Source organism: Crotalus tigris, unplaced genomic scaffold, assembly GCF_016545835.1.
Source record: "Crotalus tigris isolate CLP2741 ecotype Arizona unplaced genomic scaffold, ASM1654583v1 scf7180000018700.580195, whole genome shotgun sequence".
In the NCBI taxonomy this organism is placed as follows: domain Eukaryota; kingdom Metazoa; phylum Chordata; class Lepidosauria; order Squamata; family Viperidae; genus Crotalus; species Crotalus tigris.
The window spans coordinates 455822-472110 of record NW_024097154.1 but is presented as its reverse complement, the minus strand read 5'-3'; the positions used below and the strand labels follow the sequence as shown (position 1 = coordinate 472110).

General features: G+C 34.4%; 1 protein-coding gene across 2 annotated transcripts in view; it reads left to right on the top strand.

The window, feature by feature from the left end:
- Positions 1 to 16289, top strand: part of RSPO2 (R-spondin 2) — a 109034-nt gene that overhangs the window by 41632 nt on the left and 51113 nt on the right. For both annotated transcript variants that reach the window (XM_039355613.1, XM_039355612.1), the window contains exon 3: positions 15875 to 16063. In XM_039355613.1, the coding sequence (XP_039211547.1) occupies positions 15875 to 16063 (189 nt within the window). The remainder of the gene's footprint in view (positions 1 to 15874; positions 16064 to 16289) is intronic.

Genomic DNA, 16289 nt, shown 5'->3' with positions numbered 1-16289 from the left:
AATGTGTTCACTTATTAAATACTTACTATGAGATTTTCCTACAAGGGTTTTTGTAGAAGATTGAGATTTTACAGCCTGCACATTTCTTGACTCAATTTGGTTAAGGCACCAGGCTAGAAAGACTGTGAGTTCAAGTTCCACCTTAGCCATGAAAATCAGCTGGGTGACCTTGGGCCAGTCACTCTCTCTCAGCCCAACGCATCTCACATGGTTGTTGGTGTAGGGAAAATAGGAGGATGAAGGTGTGCTGGATATGTTCACAGCCTTGAGTTTGTGAAAATAACAAAGGTGGGATATAAATAAAAGAATAAATGAATCTTTAAAAGATTCTTATGACTCATAAGAATGCTGTTCTGCACTACAAATTTTAACATTTGTGTATCTCTATTTTTTATTTATTTCTGTAGTGGTTCAATATTATATATGCCTAAAAGGGCTTTGAGACAATCATTGTTGTTCAAATTGTGCCTGTTTGGTATCTCTCTATGCCCTTATATCCAGCCAAATTTTATAGGATCAAATTTAAAGTGTGTTCAAAACCACTTCGGCAGAACCAGTAGCTATTTTTTTGTTGTCCAGGCCCAGAATGGACTTCCAGAAGTGGCATCTACACAGAGAACTGGCTGTTCACATATTTGAATCCCACTACTGTTCAAAACCATTTTCATCGATATGCCTGTAAAATATATTATTTATTTATTGTAGATAAACTGCATATGCACCAGTTTTTAACAATAAGGAGTGGCTACAAATAAATGTTTTAAATGAATAAACAACACATTTTTTTTCCCTTTACAGACTTTGTTTCATTCTTTGGAGGGTTGAGTTTAATGTAGATGCAATGGGGGGGGGGGGAATCCCCAGAGTGGAAGGCATGACATGGCACAAAGTTATTGGGCCACCGTTGATCAGAATGTCTTTCCAAGAATAAAGGACTCAACAGTCTTCCTGCTGTGCCATGTTGATGACATTGATTATATGGCATTCAGAAATATTGATGGTGTGCAGAATGGTGGAATCCTGCAATGAAGCTGAATGCACCTTCTTTGTTTCATAAGAGCCGTGTGACTGAAAGCCATTCCATGGGACAGTGGTAATTAGATTCATGTTTAATGTGTGGGCAAAGGAACTCCTTGCTGTGCAAGCTTAATTCCCTTTTATTATCGTTGTGTAATCTGAGTAGGTTCTAACTAGGAGTTCTTTAAGCATTTGGGTAGTTGGATTTTACAGCTATAATTTAGACATAGTTACACATTCCTCTGACAGGTCACCACTTCCTGTTAACATATTCAGCCCATAAAATGCAAGGATTTGGGGCAGTAAATTGTCTTCTGAGCTCCTAAATTTTTTTCAACTCTCCTTTCACTAAAAGAAATCAAAGCTCTAGCCTTATAAGTACAATTATTGAAAGTGATAGATTTTATTCTATTATCAGTTTTGCTGATTCTGTAATTATTTTGATTTCTGTAATTTTATTGAGTCACATTTCTTATATTTAAGAGGAATTTTGGATAGGTTAATATTTTATCATACCAGTTTGTCTGCTGTTTAAAAGTAGAGGGAAAATGAATGAATTCAGTAGTTTGTAATTATTATTATTATGAATTTCATCTAGAATTGAGTTAATTATTCAAAAAGCTGAGTTTAATCATTCAGTTTACCAGTGATTGCATTACTTTATGGCACAATTATTCAAATAGATAAGGTAACAAGGGTAACTATAGTTACATTCTTATGAATATAAGATCCAGGTATGGAAAACATTATTTCAAACTATGCTTCTGTCTAATACTGTACTCTCCGTTTTGTTTTTCACAATGCCTGGTTTTTTGCTTTTCATGTAAAAATGAATGTTTCCATAATAGTTTAATAGGAGAGAGTGCTTCAAAATATTTATTTCTTAGGCTTATTTTAGTTTCTCAGCATCTGATTTAGATATAGTGGGTTTTTTGTTTCTTTTTTTTTGTAATTGGTTCTTATCTAAGTGAAAGCACGTTTCTTTATACACTTTTTTGGTAAAAAAATCTTTATCTGATCCTTGTGCATTTGAACTTGGCCTTCTGCGACAAAGACACGCTTGTTTGTGCCTTCATGGAATTTAACAAGAAGCTGGTGTTTTGGAAGTGAGAGCATCTTATTTCCTAGAGTAAGGCAGAGTAAAGTAACTTGTAATGCATATGTGATCGCACGGAGAAACTGAACACATAGGGACCCACTTATGTCATCAGAAAGCCAGGAAATTAAATTTTAGAAGGAAAAGCTCTTAAGTCCACAGTAGCCTGATCCCTATAACTGAAATGTGTGAGATCAAAGTAGGATCATGCTACCAAGCAAAATCTTAATGTGTGCCAGCCATGGATAGTACCCATTCAATGACTCGAACATTCCTTCTTTCTGTTTAGAGCTCATGTAATCAGCTTTTACAACATAAAAATGCAAGGCTATTTTATTAAGTCACAAATTAAATCAACTGCAGGGGCACAAATACAAACTTTACACATATGCATAAATGTAAGGCCATAGCCAACAGTGGCTTCCCCAGTTGGACTATAGGTACTTAGTGATAATATTTTAATTGAAATAATTTAGACATTTTCAATTTTCCATGAATTTATGCTATGCAGTCCTTCTTTATAGCAATGTTATTAATTGTGTCAATAACAAAATATATAAATTCATCCAGAGGTCATCTAATTTAATTTAATGTAATTCTTTGTGACTAACCCCCCCAAAAAGCAAAAAAAAACCCTTATGACAATCTTTATGTCTGTAAAATTGGAGAATGTAGACTTTATATATTCTTCCTTCCAGAAGTGAATGTTTTCAATATTATTTGCACATTAGTGAAAAGTACCATTCCCATATATGAATGTCATCTAATTTATTTATTTTTGTGCAAATGTATATGTTTGATTAAGTAAACAAATGCCTTTGCTCTGGTTACTACAAAATCACAAGAATGTTTTATATTTTGGTATAAGGAATTCTAAACCATTGTAGAAGCCTAGAATTGGAAGGGCCATTTAAGCTTTTGGCTTCAACTTCTTGATCATGTAAGAATCCAACTAGAAGTAATAAGAAAAATCCTGGACTGTGCTGAGATGGACAAATTAACAAAAGAGATAAAAGAAAACGAAGACACAGAATATTATATAGTATGGAACAAGTTGTATGTCTGGTTGGAGACTAGAAATAATAGAGGAGAATAAATATGGAAAGGTCAAAAGTGAAAATATGTGTATAATAATGTATAATAATAATAATATGAATTATTCTTAATAAGTAGAACATGAAGGAAGAAAAATGTAAATAAGAAATAATGGGGCTACAAGGACAAATATTCTAAAGAAGAATAAGGAGGAAATGTAAATATTAGATTACCATTACGTAATTGCTGTAAAAAAAGGAGGAGCATATATATTGTATGTGTATGTGTGTTATGTTTTGCTTTGTTCTGTTTTGTCTTGTTGGTTAAAAATAAAAATTTAAATAAAAAAAAAATAATCCAACTAAGGCATCCTTGGCATAGGGCTATCTAAGTTTTGCTTAGATGCATTTGGGGAGATGTTCATCACCTTTCAGGCATATCCTCCCACACCTTTGAGTCAATGGACATTCATCTGTTTTTTTCCTTTCTTCCATGTTTACATAATGATCCTGTCTGGCTTGAGAATCTCTAGTTTCTACCTTGCACTTTTGGTCCTTGTGATTTTTCTATATCAGTGGTTCTCAACCTGTGGGTCGGGACCCCATTTGGGGTCGAATGACTATTTCATGGGGGTCGCCAAACAAGGCTGTCCGCCATTTTTTTCCCCTTTTCTTTGGCCACGCCCCTGGTACCCAGTGATGTATAAGTGGTTGGGGGTCACCACAACATGAGGAACTGTATTATGGGGTTGCGGCATTAGAAAGGTTGAGAACCACTGTTCTATATGATGTCCTTTTAGGTATTTGAATAATGCTGTCATAAACAAATTCAATTTTCTTTTCTCAAAGTTAATTATTTCCAATTCCTTTATATTTTTATAATACTTAGTTTCCAAACCTCTGATCATCTTTGCCTGTCTCATAGTTTGTTTTAGTTGCTTTAAATTCTTATGAACATGTGGTGCCCAGAACTGGACATAAGACAGGGTCTGACCAAAGAACAATACTGCACAATAGATTTGTTTTACTTCATATGATTTAGGAGGTATACCTGTGTTTATCTTTTTTATATGATATGGATAAATTTATTTTGTGACCAACTATTGTTCCAATTAATGCGAAGCCAGTTGTCCTCCATTATATTTTTGTGCATTTGTCTCTGTTAAATATTTTGTTTTTTTCCTGTCCAAATCTATTGTCCCTGGTGCTCTCTGAATTATTATGTGAATAATTCTGAAGGGTCCTTGGTGTTCTTTGAACTTGGTTGTTTTCTTGCAGACATGTCATTACCCAAACTAGGTAACATCATCATGCTAGCACTAAGGACCTTTCATTTCAACCCTGAGCAACAAATATTCTCCTTTGTTGGATAATTATGAATTTCATTTCTATCATCTGGAATGATAAGTATTCTACCCAGATTAGTGCCAAATTTGAAAAGCTTTGCCTCTATTTCCTCACTGAAGTCATTAATAAAAAAAGTTGAGAATAAAGAGCTCTTGCAATTTCCTACTCATTATCCTTCACTCAACACCACTAAAGATGTTACCTAGTTTGGTAATGAAACATCCAGGAGCCAAGCAGCAAGCTCGGAGGACAAACCTTTGCCTAAATCTACAACTCGAGCTACAAATATTCCCTGCAATTTCTAACCATCACTCTTTCTTATTTTATTTTAGAAATTATTTAGAAACTTATGTCTGCATAACTCTACAATGACGCTGGGTGATGTAGAGCAAAAACAATAATAGAATAAAATTAAAAGAAAACAAACAGAAAAAGCCCCATCCAAATGCCATAAGATACGCAACTGTGAAATGATGAACTGCTGTATAAAATTCTTGAGATAATTTTCTATCCTTTCAATTGTCATGTCACCCAGTTTGCCTTTATTTCATTTCCTAATCTGAAACTCATACAGATCTTTATCAGATGTCTTGCTAGAAACAGATCTTTTATGCTTGTCACATTCCTAGAATTTGTTAACAGATTTGCTTAATTAATTACAATTAAACAATGAGATAAAGTTAATTTAGCAATATCGTTTTCAATGTTTCTTCAGACCAGTCTGCTTTATAATTTTATTTAAAATGGAACATCCTTTTTTCCTCTTTTTGAGCTATGTGAGGCTAAAGCAGTGATTTATAAGAGCTTATCAGTATGTGGTGAGCCAGGCTATGACATCAAGACAGAACATAATTTATTTACATGTTTGTCATGTTTTATGAATAGTGGAGCTGTATTTTGTTCACCTGGATTTAGGGATTAGATAATGAAGTAGATTCACAGATCTGCACAAAGTTATTCACTGGACTAGATAAGGAATAATAACAATGTTAATTATCATATATGAATGATCAGAAGTCCAGAGAAGCAGTGATACTTCCTCTTCTGAATGGTGTCACATTCTTCCAAAAGAATCTGGAATGCAATTTGGGGTTCTTTTGGACCCAGATATCTCTCTAATTTAAAACATAGAATCATAGTGCTGGAAGGGAGGTCTTCTAGTCCAACCTACTGCTCAAGGCAGAAAACCTTATACCATCCCAGTCAAATATATTCCCAATCTATTCTTGAAAATCTCTAGTGATGGAGCACCCTCATATCTGGGAGGCAAATAGTTCTATTGATTAATTGTTTCCTAGATTGATTACCAGGAGTGACAGATGGCTACCTCCATCAGTTTTGAGTGATGTGCAGGCTATATACTTTCCTCCTTCACTTTAGTGAAGACTTCAGGAAATAACATGGAACTGGTATCCACACTGAATAAACAAGTATCTGGCAGAACAAATCGGTGTCAGGACTTTGGAGAGCTCAATGCAGTAACCCATGAGCTATGTTACCTCTCTGTATAAGAGCTGTTACTCCAGTACCTGCCTATGGTCAACTGAGATCTTCAAAAAATTTTTTTAAAAAAGCAAGTGATTCAGTTTTAGGTTGCTGATAGGAATTCTCTGAGCCTTTTTGAAAGATGAGACATCTTTAGAGCTAAGAACTTATGAAAACTATGGAAAGTCTGAACCTGAGCTTTTAAATAATGGAAAAGGGGCATATTTAGGCCAGGGAGGCATAAAGTTCCATTAGGCTTTTGTTCTGAGGTACATAGTAGTACTGTGTATATGTTTATAGGTTTCAGGCTTAACCATTTTAATGCATGATATGCATTGGTATGAGATTGTCTTTGTGTCTCATCTGGAAATTTCAACTAATACAGAATGCATAACTCTAGATTTCAGAGAAACCATAAAATGATTCAGGATTTTCATCCATATTTTCCACACCTTTTTTACATTTTTATTTAGGAAAAAAAAATAGCAATAAAGAAACACTACTTCCCCCCCCCCTCTCTCTTTTAAGTAGAAGAAGCACTGTCAGGTTTTCATTTGCTTATCAGTATCATATTAGCAGGGAATGACTGCTTGGACTGCTTATAAAAAGCTTGTTATTGTTTATGAAATGAATATTGCTTTTCAAATTTGGCATGACTGATGTCCTTTTTATTTATTTATAAAATCAGGCTGAAATTTTGGTTTGGCCCTCCTTGTGTCTAATCTGGGTGCATAAAAACTGTAAAAAAAGGTAATGAACATGTTATTAATTTTCACTTTAGCTGGACTGCTGAAATCCATGAAGAGCTTACACAGTAGAAGTATTTTCTTAAAGTTATAAGAATCAGAAATGAGACTTAGCTTCTACTGTATTAGAATAGCTGTAGAGATGAAAAAGTGTTTAAAGGATGATGATTTCCAAATTTTCTGAGTGTGGTATGATCATAAACAGAACACCACATACTCGATATAACAAAAATTGAAAGTAAATTTGATAGATGTGACAATATCCAGGGTCAGCAGAAAGGAAAAAGAATGAGAAAAAGACAAACTAAAGAGAGATCTAACTATTCAAGTGAATAAATTATGCAAAAACTATTACTTATAGTTATTAGTTCATTAAGCAGAATAAAAAAGCAGGTTAATTTTTTTTACAAGAGCTAAACATTTTGGCCATAATAATTTCAGATTTACACCCTGCCCCCAATTTTTATAACTTAAGACATTGCTTGGATTATTCCTAGATTCTGAAGATTTACAAAGAATATTGTGTATTTCTTTGGTTTGTTCTTTATATCATATTCTTTGATGAATAAAAGTATGGTAATACAGTATAATAGTTGCTATTGTTAATATTATTTTATAAGAAATGAAAGAGGAATATGTTGGATGCATGACAAGTGACAAAATGAACAAGACTTTCAGTACTGAGGTACAAAATAGGTGGACTAATGACACTTCATACTCAATTAAATGTACAGTACTGAGACCTTTTGCAGCTGAAATTTTCTTTTGAAATTTCAATTGGAGTAGGCTATACCTTCTGGTGTGGCATCAAAGGAGAGTTTACCAAATGTTGAAAGAACTTACTAGAGAATAATAGACTGCACAAATAGTCCTTATATTCTTCCCTGGGGTCTGAAGTATGGGGTTTTTTTGTGTGTGTATATATACGTACAGTAAATCATCTGTTGACCTGTGAAATGCCATAAATTGTTGGTCAAAATAATAATGCCGACTAGAATTGAGAAACTAGGCCCTTGGGAATGTTTGTGTGATCTATAATCAGCCATCACTAAGTTAGTGCTTTCCAGATGTCTTCATCTAAGATGACTGCTCTGCCCATCGCGCAAGACTGTTGGCTGAGGATGATGAGAGATGGTGTTCCATGCATCTGGAAGGCACCAGTTTGGGGAAAGTTGATGTATAGCTTTAAAGCAAAGCTTTAGATCTGAAAGAACTACAATGAAATGTGTTTTGTTTTCATTCTTAAAATAGTCAGAACCTATCTATTCCTGAACAGCTGTGATCAAGATGTTTCTCCCCATTAGTAGCAATTAAGCTTACTTCAGTGCTGAATTATCTGGTCTCCTCTTTTTGCAGACTGCTTCATAAAGTGCTCTTCTCCTACACATTGCTATCATACAACATGAAGGTTTGTGGAAGATTTGAACCAAAAGTGATAGTGTTGCTGACACTGTTGTTTGGTATTGCAGTGATGAACTCTTGCATGCAGTGGTCTTATTGTTGTAAATACAATTTGACTTGATGGACATTAGCCTGTACTTATTACAATATTTGGAACTATTGCAAACATTTGGAAATACAACATCACTTCCTTCCCTGCCTTTATATTTATTCTGCCAATACTTCATGCAATAGCCAAGCGTAAAATAAGCACCTCTCCTCCCTTTTTTTGCTTTCCCAAAATATGGGGAAAAGATACAAGCCTGTGAACTGCTCCACCTCTTATCCATTGGCTGTCAAGTACTTTTGCTTTGACACCCAATAGATCTCTCCCACTCTTTCCATTCTGGCTTTTAATAGGCCGAGCTACAATGATTCTTGCACTATTCATGATGAATAGTGTGTGTGTTCATGTGCTAGTGTGTTCTTCAAAGGTGGAAGATATGAATTTCGACAGCCAGCTGCGTTACATGGGAAACATATGGCGTCGTGAGGAAATTGTAGTTCCCTTACGAAGATAACTCATAATTTATTTGTGATATTAAGTTAAGCTGATATTTGATGCATTGCATCATGTTCCATCTGTAAGCGTTTGGAAGATGGTGGAAGACTGAGTAAGAGCTATGATGGCTACCAGCATTTTTCCCAGTGCTGTAGTGACATGGAACGTGTAACATGGAATATGCTATTTATTACAGACAATTATATCATTGCTAGTTTATTGTGTGCCATTAGCTCCATTCTGACACTGTAAGACCAGAAAGTAGAATTAAGCATGACTCAGTTGTGAACTGTAAAGCCTATACTTTACCTCTTTCTGGAGATCCAGATAGACTAGTTCAGTTTGCAAAGCTTCCTTACAATGATGATGTAAGATCTTAAATGAAGATCAGACTCAAAGATACTTATGTAACCAGTAAATGAAGTTCTGTGCAGAAGCAATATTCAGAGCAGAGCATTCTGACTTGTCAGTTGCCTGTCATTACTTCATCTAGAAAAAAAGGACAATTTATATTCCCTCTGACGGTTGTATACCTTGCACTGTGTATAAGTAAATTTTCTGCAATAAAACGTGGCATAATTTGTATAATAATGTAAAACAAGCAACCCCTAGCCTAGTGTGCAGTATGCTTATGTGATCTTATTTTGGCTTCAAAATGTGTCTTTCTTCCTGTTTTTTTTTAATACAGGAATTTTAATACATGTACAATTGTCTCTTGTCCATCATAGTCATTTTTTACCTCTTGTTTTGATTCATGTCAGCATACTGTAACTTTTCCATCTGTTGTACATGCCTATAGTGCTCCCAAGCTTGGAAAACAATTTGGAATTTACCAGCAATCATAATGTGCTGTTGATTGGGATGTATTTCTGTGATAATTCAGTCCAATTCTGGTTTTAAAGACAATTTGGCTGTATTGTCTTCAGTTGGAGAGAAAAATAAAAAGTGCTTTAAAACTCTCTTGAATAACTTCTCAAGCTCAGTCATTTTCTTCTATAACCAGGTGTTTTCAGGAATATACTTTTTAATATACTGAAATATAACATTAATGCAAATGAAAGAGCCCAAAAAATTGGATAGTTTTCCATTTCTATGCCAGATGTTCTCACTTAATATAAAGAATGTTTGTAAGGGGATCAGATTTTTTTAAAAATATCTAAGAATTTTCCCACCTGTTTTTTTAATCAAATCCTGGATCTAAAAGATTGTAAGATTTAAAATATTCTTTAAACGTAGATTTGAAATGCCCGCACAAATCTGCACTGGTTATTAGATTTATACCTACTTTCAGTGGAGATCTGCACTTGTTTATTTAATCCAATTTACTAGTTGAATTGGATTGAATGGTTAACATTCTTATTATATTCACAATGATTCTTATAGGCCAGGGTTCCCCAAACTTTCTACCATTCTAGACTGGTGTGGGGGGATGGTTCTGTGCAAGTGCGGCCAAGCGTGCGCATATGCATGCAACTCCACTTGCACGAGCAGTGGTCACACATATGCCACTCTTGCAAATGGAGAGCACATGCACACAAACACACACTGCTTATGCAAAGGGGATGCACGCGCACATGGCCCTGCTTGCCCGCCACTTCTGTGGCCTGGTTCTGATTGGCTCAAGGCCTGGTAGTGGGCTGTGGCCTGGGAGTTGGGGACCCCTATTATAGGCAACTTAGTGTACTATAAAATAACAATAACAGAGTGGGAAGGGACCTTGAAGGCCTTCTTGTCCAACTCCCTGCACAAGCAGGTGACCCTACATCATTTTGGATAAATGGTTGTCCAATCTCGTCTTAAAATCCTCCACTTATGAAATAGAATAAATAGAATCATTGGTCTGATGATGTTTTGACATTGTGTTTGGCATTCAATTTTTGGAAGGGAATGGATTATTCACTATCTTTATGTGCGTATGACTCCATTCTAAGAATCAGAATATATGTGATCCTTGAAAATGAATTTCCTAGGATCCTGCTAGAATATGGAAAACAAAATTTCCATGATAAGGTTTTACATTCTACAATTTTTTTTCATCATCTCATACCCTGAATGGTCAGGCAATCCTCCACTTACAATGACAATTGAGCCCAAAATTTCCATTTTGTAAGGCAGTTGTTAAGTGAGTTGCACCCCATTTTACAACCTTTTCTGCCACAGATGTTAAGTGAATCAGTGCAGTTGTTAAATGAATCATGTGGTCGCTAAGCAAATCTGGTTTCCCCATTGACTTTGCTTGTTAGAAGCCAGCTGGGAAGATTACAAATGGCATCACATCAGTGCAACAGTGATAAATACCTGCCAGTTGCCAAGTGCCCAAACGTTGATCACATGACAGAGGGGATACTGCAATGGTTGTTAGTGTGAAAATCAGTCATGTGTTACTTTTTTCAGTGCTGTTGTAACTTCAAACGGTCACTAAATGAATGGTTGTAAGTAAGTAAGGACTACCTGTACATTATTATCAGTGCCTTAAAGAAAGTTTAGAAAATGATGTATTAATTGAAGGAAGTTATCTGATTTTTCATCGTTCCTCCACAGTCATGTGTTACTTTTTTCAGTGCTGTTGTAACTTCAAACGGTCACTAAATGAATGGTTGTAAGTAAGTAAGGACTACCTGTACATTATTATCAGTGCCTTAAAGAAAGTTTAGAAAATGATGTATTAATTGAAGGAAGTTATCTGATTTTTCATCGTTCCTCCACTTTTAAACATCTTTGAAAAGGCCAGTTTTGCTTTGTCAATTGCTGGCAATGAAACTTAAGAGATTTAAGACTTATGGAGTGTTCCTTTTGTAGGAAAATATAAATAAAGTTGACGTGACCCTTGTTTCCTTTAGGAAATAGGTACTTAGAAAACAGCTTGTCTGTACTGAACAGCCCATGTTTTTCAAATTTTGAACCTTTTGAGTCCTAAGTGTTTGGAGTGAACTGTGAAGTGTACATAGCATATGTTTTCAAGGACACTTTTTTGTGGGATTAACATCTCAAGGGGTTCCCCTTCCTTTTTCTTAGTAATTATAAACTATTCTCATTCTGTACTTACACTCTTAATTGCTGCTGCTAGAGAAGTAAGAAGGAGTTCAGAGGGAAGATGATTCCAAAGGGAAAAAAGCACATACATTATAGATTGACAACATTTGGCTTCAAAGCAATAATAATTACACTGGAGTGAAAAGGATGGGTGTTTTAAAGTGATTTCTATCAATATGTCTTTGATATTGGTGAAATACTTTGAACTGAGAATGAATTAAAAAAAGGGGGAGAAAGTGCAGAAATACTGGCTTTTCAAAAAAAAAAAAGATATGGGGAAGGTATCTTGATAGGATGATTGTGAAAACCCTATTGAAAAAACCCATGTTTTTTCCATTGATTTAATAATCAAGGATAATGTGTATTTCCTGGTCTGTGAGAAATCTGTCCCCCCCCCCTCTTGCTTATTCAAAAACCTTGGCATCTAAAAGCAAGTGTTTCCTGATTAAAATAGACACAACTTGAATTCTCTGTCTCGCATCACACTCAGACACACAAACTAATATATGAACAGTATTCTGAAAGACATCTTACCCTTAGCTTTATTTTGTACATAAAGATCTTTCATATGTAACATATATTATATTAATAATGCTAAGGTACAGCTTTCCTAACCTAGTACTAGTTAGATATTTGGGAAAAATCAGTGTTAATTTTTTCTAGTTTACACATGTATTAAAAATATACAAACCAATGATGTGTATTTGTCTCAGATTTGTGATATAGTTAGTAAGTAGCACTGGAAAACATGAATTGGATCAAAATCTGAAAAAAATCAAACATTCATGAACACGAGGTATAAATAGATTCATTTTTTCTTATTTCTTTGCAAAGATATATTTATAGGCAAATTGATAAAATAGTTTTGAAAGTTAGGCACCAAGTTACATGCAGATTGTAGTGCAGGATTATATAAAAAGAAAATAATGAAGGCATATCACTCAAATTTGGCAGGTTCAGAAAAATGAGAAAACGAAAGAAAACCAAATTCACTTGATTGATAATCTCAGAAATGCCAGATGTTTTTTAATTATTAATTTTATGTTATTGTTTTTAGGCCCTGTACATCTGGGCCTAACTTTAAATACCATTCATCATGGTAATCATCATTCCCTTAATCAGCAAATGTATTTCCAAATGATTCATTTTGGATAAGTCATTAGAAATAGAAAATCAGAATGTTCCCTTTTCTGTAGAATAGAAACTCCATCATTTGTGACTGCAATACTCCAATACTCGTGATAGCTATATTGCAGGCTAATTCTGCCCACAGCCAGGAGTTTGATTCTAACCAGCTTATGGTTGAGTCATCTTTCCATCCTTCCGAGGTCAGTAAAATGAGGACCCAGATTGTTAGTGGCAATATGCTGACATTGTAAACCACTTAGAGAGTGCTGTAAAGTGCTATGAAGTGATACATAAGTCTAAGTGCTATTCCTATATTTCCTTCTCCTGCTTTAGGAAAGAGTAAGTAGGTTGCATATGATAGGACAGCACTCTAGGCTGATAGTAGAATGTATAAACAGGTCACATCTAAGGTAATATCCAGCCCAGAATTGACTATGCTACCTTTTAAAAAGTTTCATATTCATCAACAGAACACATGGTTTCATGTAAAAGGTATAATCATCAAAACGTGACAGCAGGAAAGACTCATCTATAAAACTAGAGGGTTACAGCTGACCCTGTGGTGATAAAGAGATAAACTGAACCAGAATAGAATATATCATAAACTGTACAGAAAGGCAGGCTGGTTTAATTAATAACATTTTGGATCACACAATCAGATAATAAAGTTTATAAGAATGATTAATTCGCTGGGGTATAATGTCTACATGAGTGTGGTTATGAGATATGTTCATTCATTAGTCGCAAACATGTACTGAGGTTTCCTGATTGGTTTCTTTCCAAGAGGTGGGACCTATGTGACTTCTAACCCATCAGTCTAAGAAGTTTGTTTTATTTTACTAATGAACAAAAGAGAAATACAAATACAACTGCAAAAAGGGCTCAACACAACCTCAACATGGATAAACATAACAATTAAAACATGGAAAAAAGAAAGAAAAGGCCTGGAAATTATGTTATAAAAGAAAGAAAAGGTCTGGAAATTATGTTTTATAAACAGACATTTCCAAAACCTTTGAGCAAAATCTTCGTCTTTGCCTCTTCACTGGAAAAAGATTACTTCAACATGGCTCAGCAATCCAGTACTGCATTTCAGGTGTAGACCGCTCCGTCCAGTGTAATATTTTAGCCCATTCCCATATCCTATGCTCTTATTTATATCTTAAGAGCTATCAAATGCTGGTTATTATGACCAAGAAGAACACATATGCTTTAGCATACAGCAAGCATTCCAAACTTGTATTTGGAATCTAGTTGATAGTGTAACATTCAGCAAAAATAGGTCATGACAAAACTATGAGAGTTAATGTTGCAGTTCCTGTATTACATTCCAACAAAAGGAAGATTATAACCAATTCTTACCCAGTTTGATACTAACTAAGTGTATCTTCTCAAGGCAGGCCAGTCCTTAGAATTTAGGACCAGCCCATTTCAGAGCAAAAAATCAGAGCATCAAAACTGACCTTCAACTTCGTTACCAAGTAACTAGTTTTCTTAGAAATGAGCCCATAGGATGGCAAAGTTAAGCATACAATCCATTTTAAAAAATTAACAAGAAGATTAAACGTAGCTTCAAATAATTTTCAATCGTATCTTTCTTATCTCTTGAACCTGAAGGAGCGATAATTAAGAGCAATGTTCAAAGTTTGACAAATAATGTATCTAACAGGATTTCCTCCCAAGAATTATACACTTCAATGCTTTGTTTAATAGTGGTCACAAGAGTTAAGATGCTCTTTCCTTTCTTAAATAATATAATTGGAGACCTAACCAGATTGCTTGAAGTTCACTAAGTTGATTCTTGATCTGTCTTTTATACATTCTTGTTATATAATTTGAAGAATTTAAATAGAACATTCTATTCTCCACTTCCAGCATTTGACTGTTTCAGGAATTTGGGTGTGGATTGGATTGTCCCTTAATTTTTATTTGCTTCAAATCACAGAAAGGTCTGTATTTAATGGATTTTGATTTAATGGGTTTTGGATGCACTGGAGAAATTTGAATCCATTCTGACATTATGGACAAGATTTTATTCTTTCTGGAAAAGATTAGAAAAAATCTGGGAAAAATACATGGACATGTTAGGAGTAGGTATGTGTGTCTTTGTGTGTGTGTGTATGTGTGTGGTGTATGTGTGTATGTATGGGGAGGAGCCAAAGTCCATTAGTTGTGTTTGGTTCTACTAACGGTAATCTTTATTATATTTAATGAGCGCATTTGAAGAATTTTGCATTTAGATTTATTCCTCCTATATTTATACTGTTATTTTAATATTTAATAAATCAATTGCAATAAAACCATCACACATACAAACTTTTTATTGTAGCAAAGTAAGTTAAAAGTGGACTTCGTAGTTATATGTGAAATGTTACAGTGACTGGTTTATAGAAATGTTCTATATTTTTGGACATTTTTATTAATGACTTGAATGAAAAATGGAAGAAATGGTTAGCCAGTGTTTAGATGATAACATGACAGTTTATAATTTTATGAAAATAAAATTGAAAACAAGAAAGTTGTGTTAAGTTTTAAGAGAAAGACATTTAGTAGTGGGAAGGGCAACGATTTGTCCAAAGGAATTGGAAATCAAATGCACAGAGCAAGAATTGGAGCTACTGCATATGATTTCTGTACTTGGAAAAAAGACCTTGGAACAATAGTTGAACACAAACCGAACATAAGAAAAGGCTAATGAAATTTGAGGCTTAACAAATATATCATGGGAATAATATTTCTACTGTATTCTGCATGAAGGTTTTAACAAAAGAATTCCATCAATCAAATGCTTTAATTGAACAGGGACTTGGATCTGATGGCCTAAATACCAATTTACAATGTGTTGCTTCTATGTTATATTAAAACTGTGAGAAATTTTTTATAAAATATTTAATAATAAAGAAACCCTGTCTGATCAATGTTTCTTTAGTTGTTTATTGTAAACAAAAAAGGATGATCCTGTATGATTACTCTTTGATTAATATTATGCTTTAATATTATCATTTCTCTTCCCTTCTCTTTCCTGTCTCTGGAAAAAAAATCACAGCAAACTATGGGCCAAATCCAATTTGCAAAGGCTGTTTGTCTTGCTCAAAGGACAATGGATGCATCAGATGTCAACATAAGTTGTTCTTCTTTCTACGAAGAGAAGGAATGAGACAATATGGAGAATGCTTGAATTCCTGCCCATTGGGGTACTATGGTCTTCGAGCCCCAGACATGAACAGATGTTCAAGTAAGTTTTCTCTGCTTAAAGTTTTGAAGTCTAAAATGCACTCACTTATGACTTCATTTTGCAAATATTGAGTGCATAAAAATGAAACTTTCATAAATGATTACAACACATTATATAATTCTAACAGAACCTTCAATTATATCATATGACACAATATATACATTTATTATATTTATCTATCTCTAACCAATGTACTTCTTGTTTTTGTTTTGTTTTGATCTGCTAT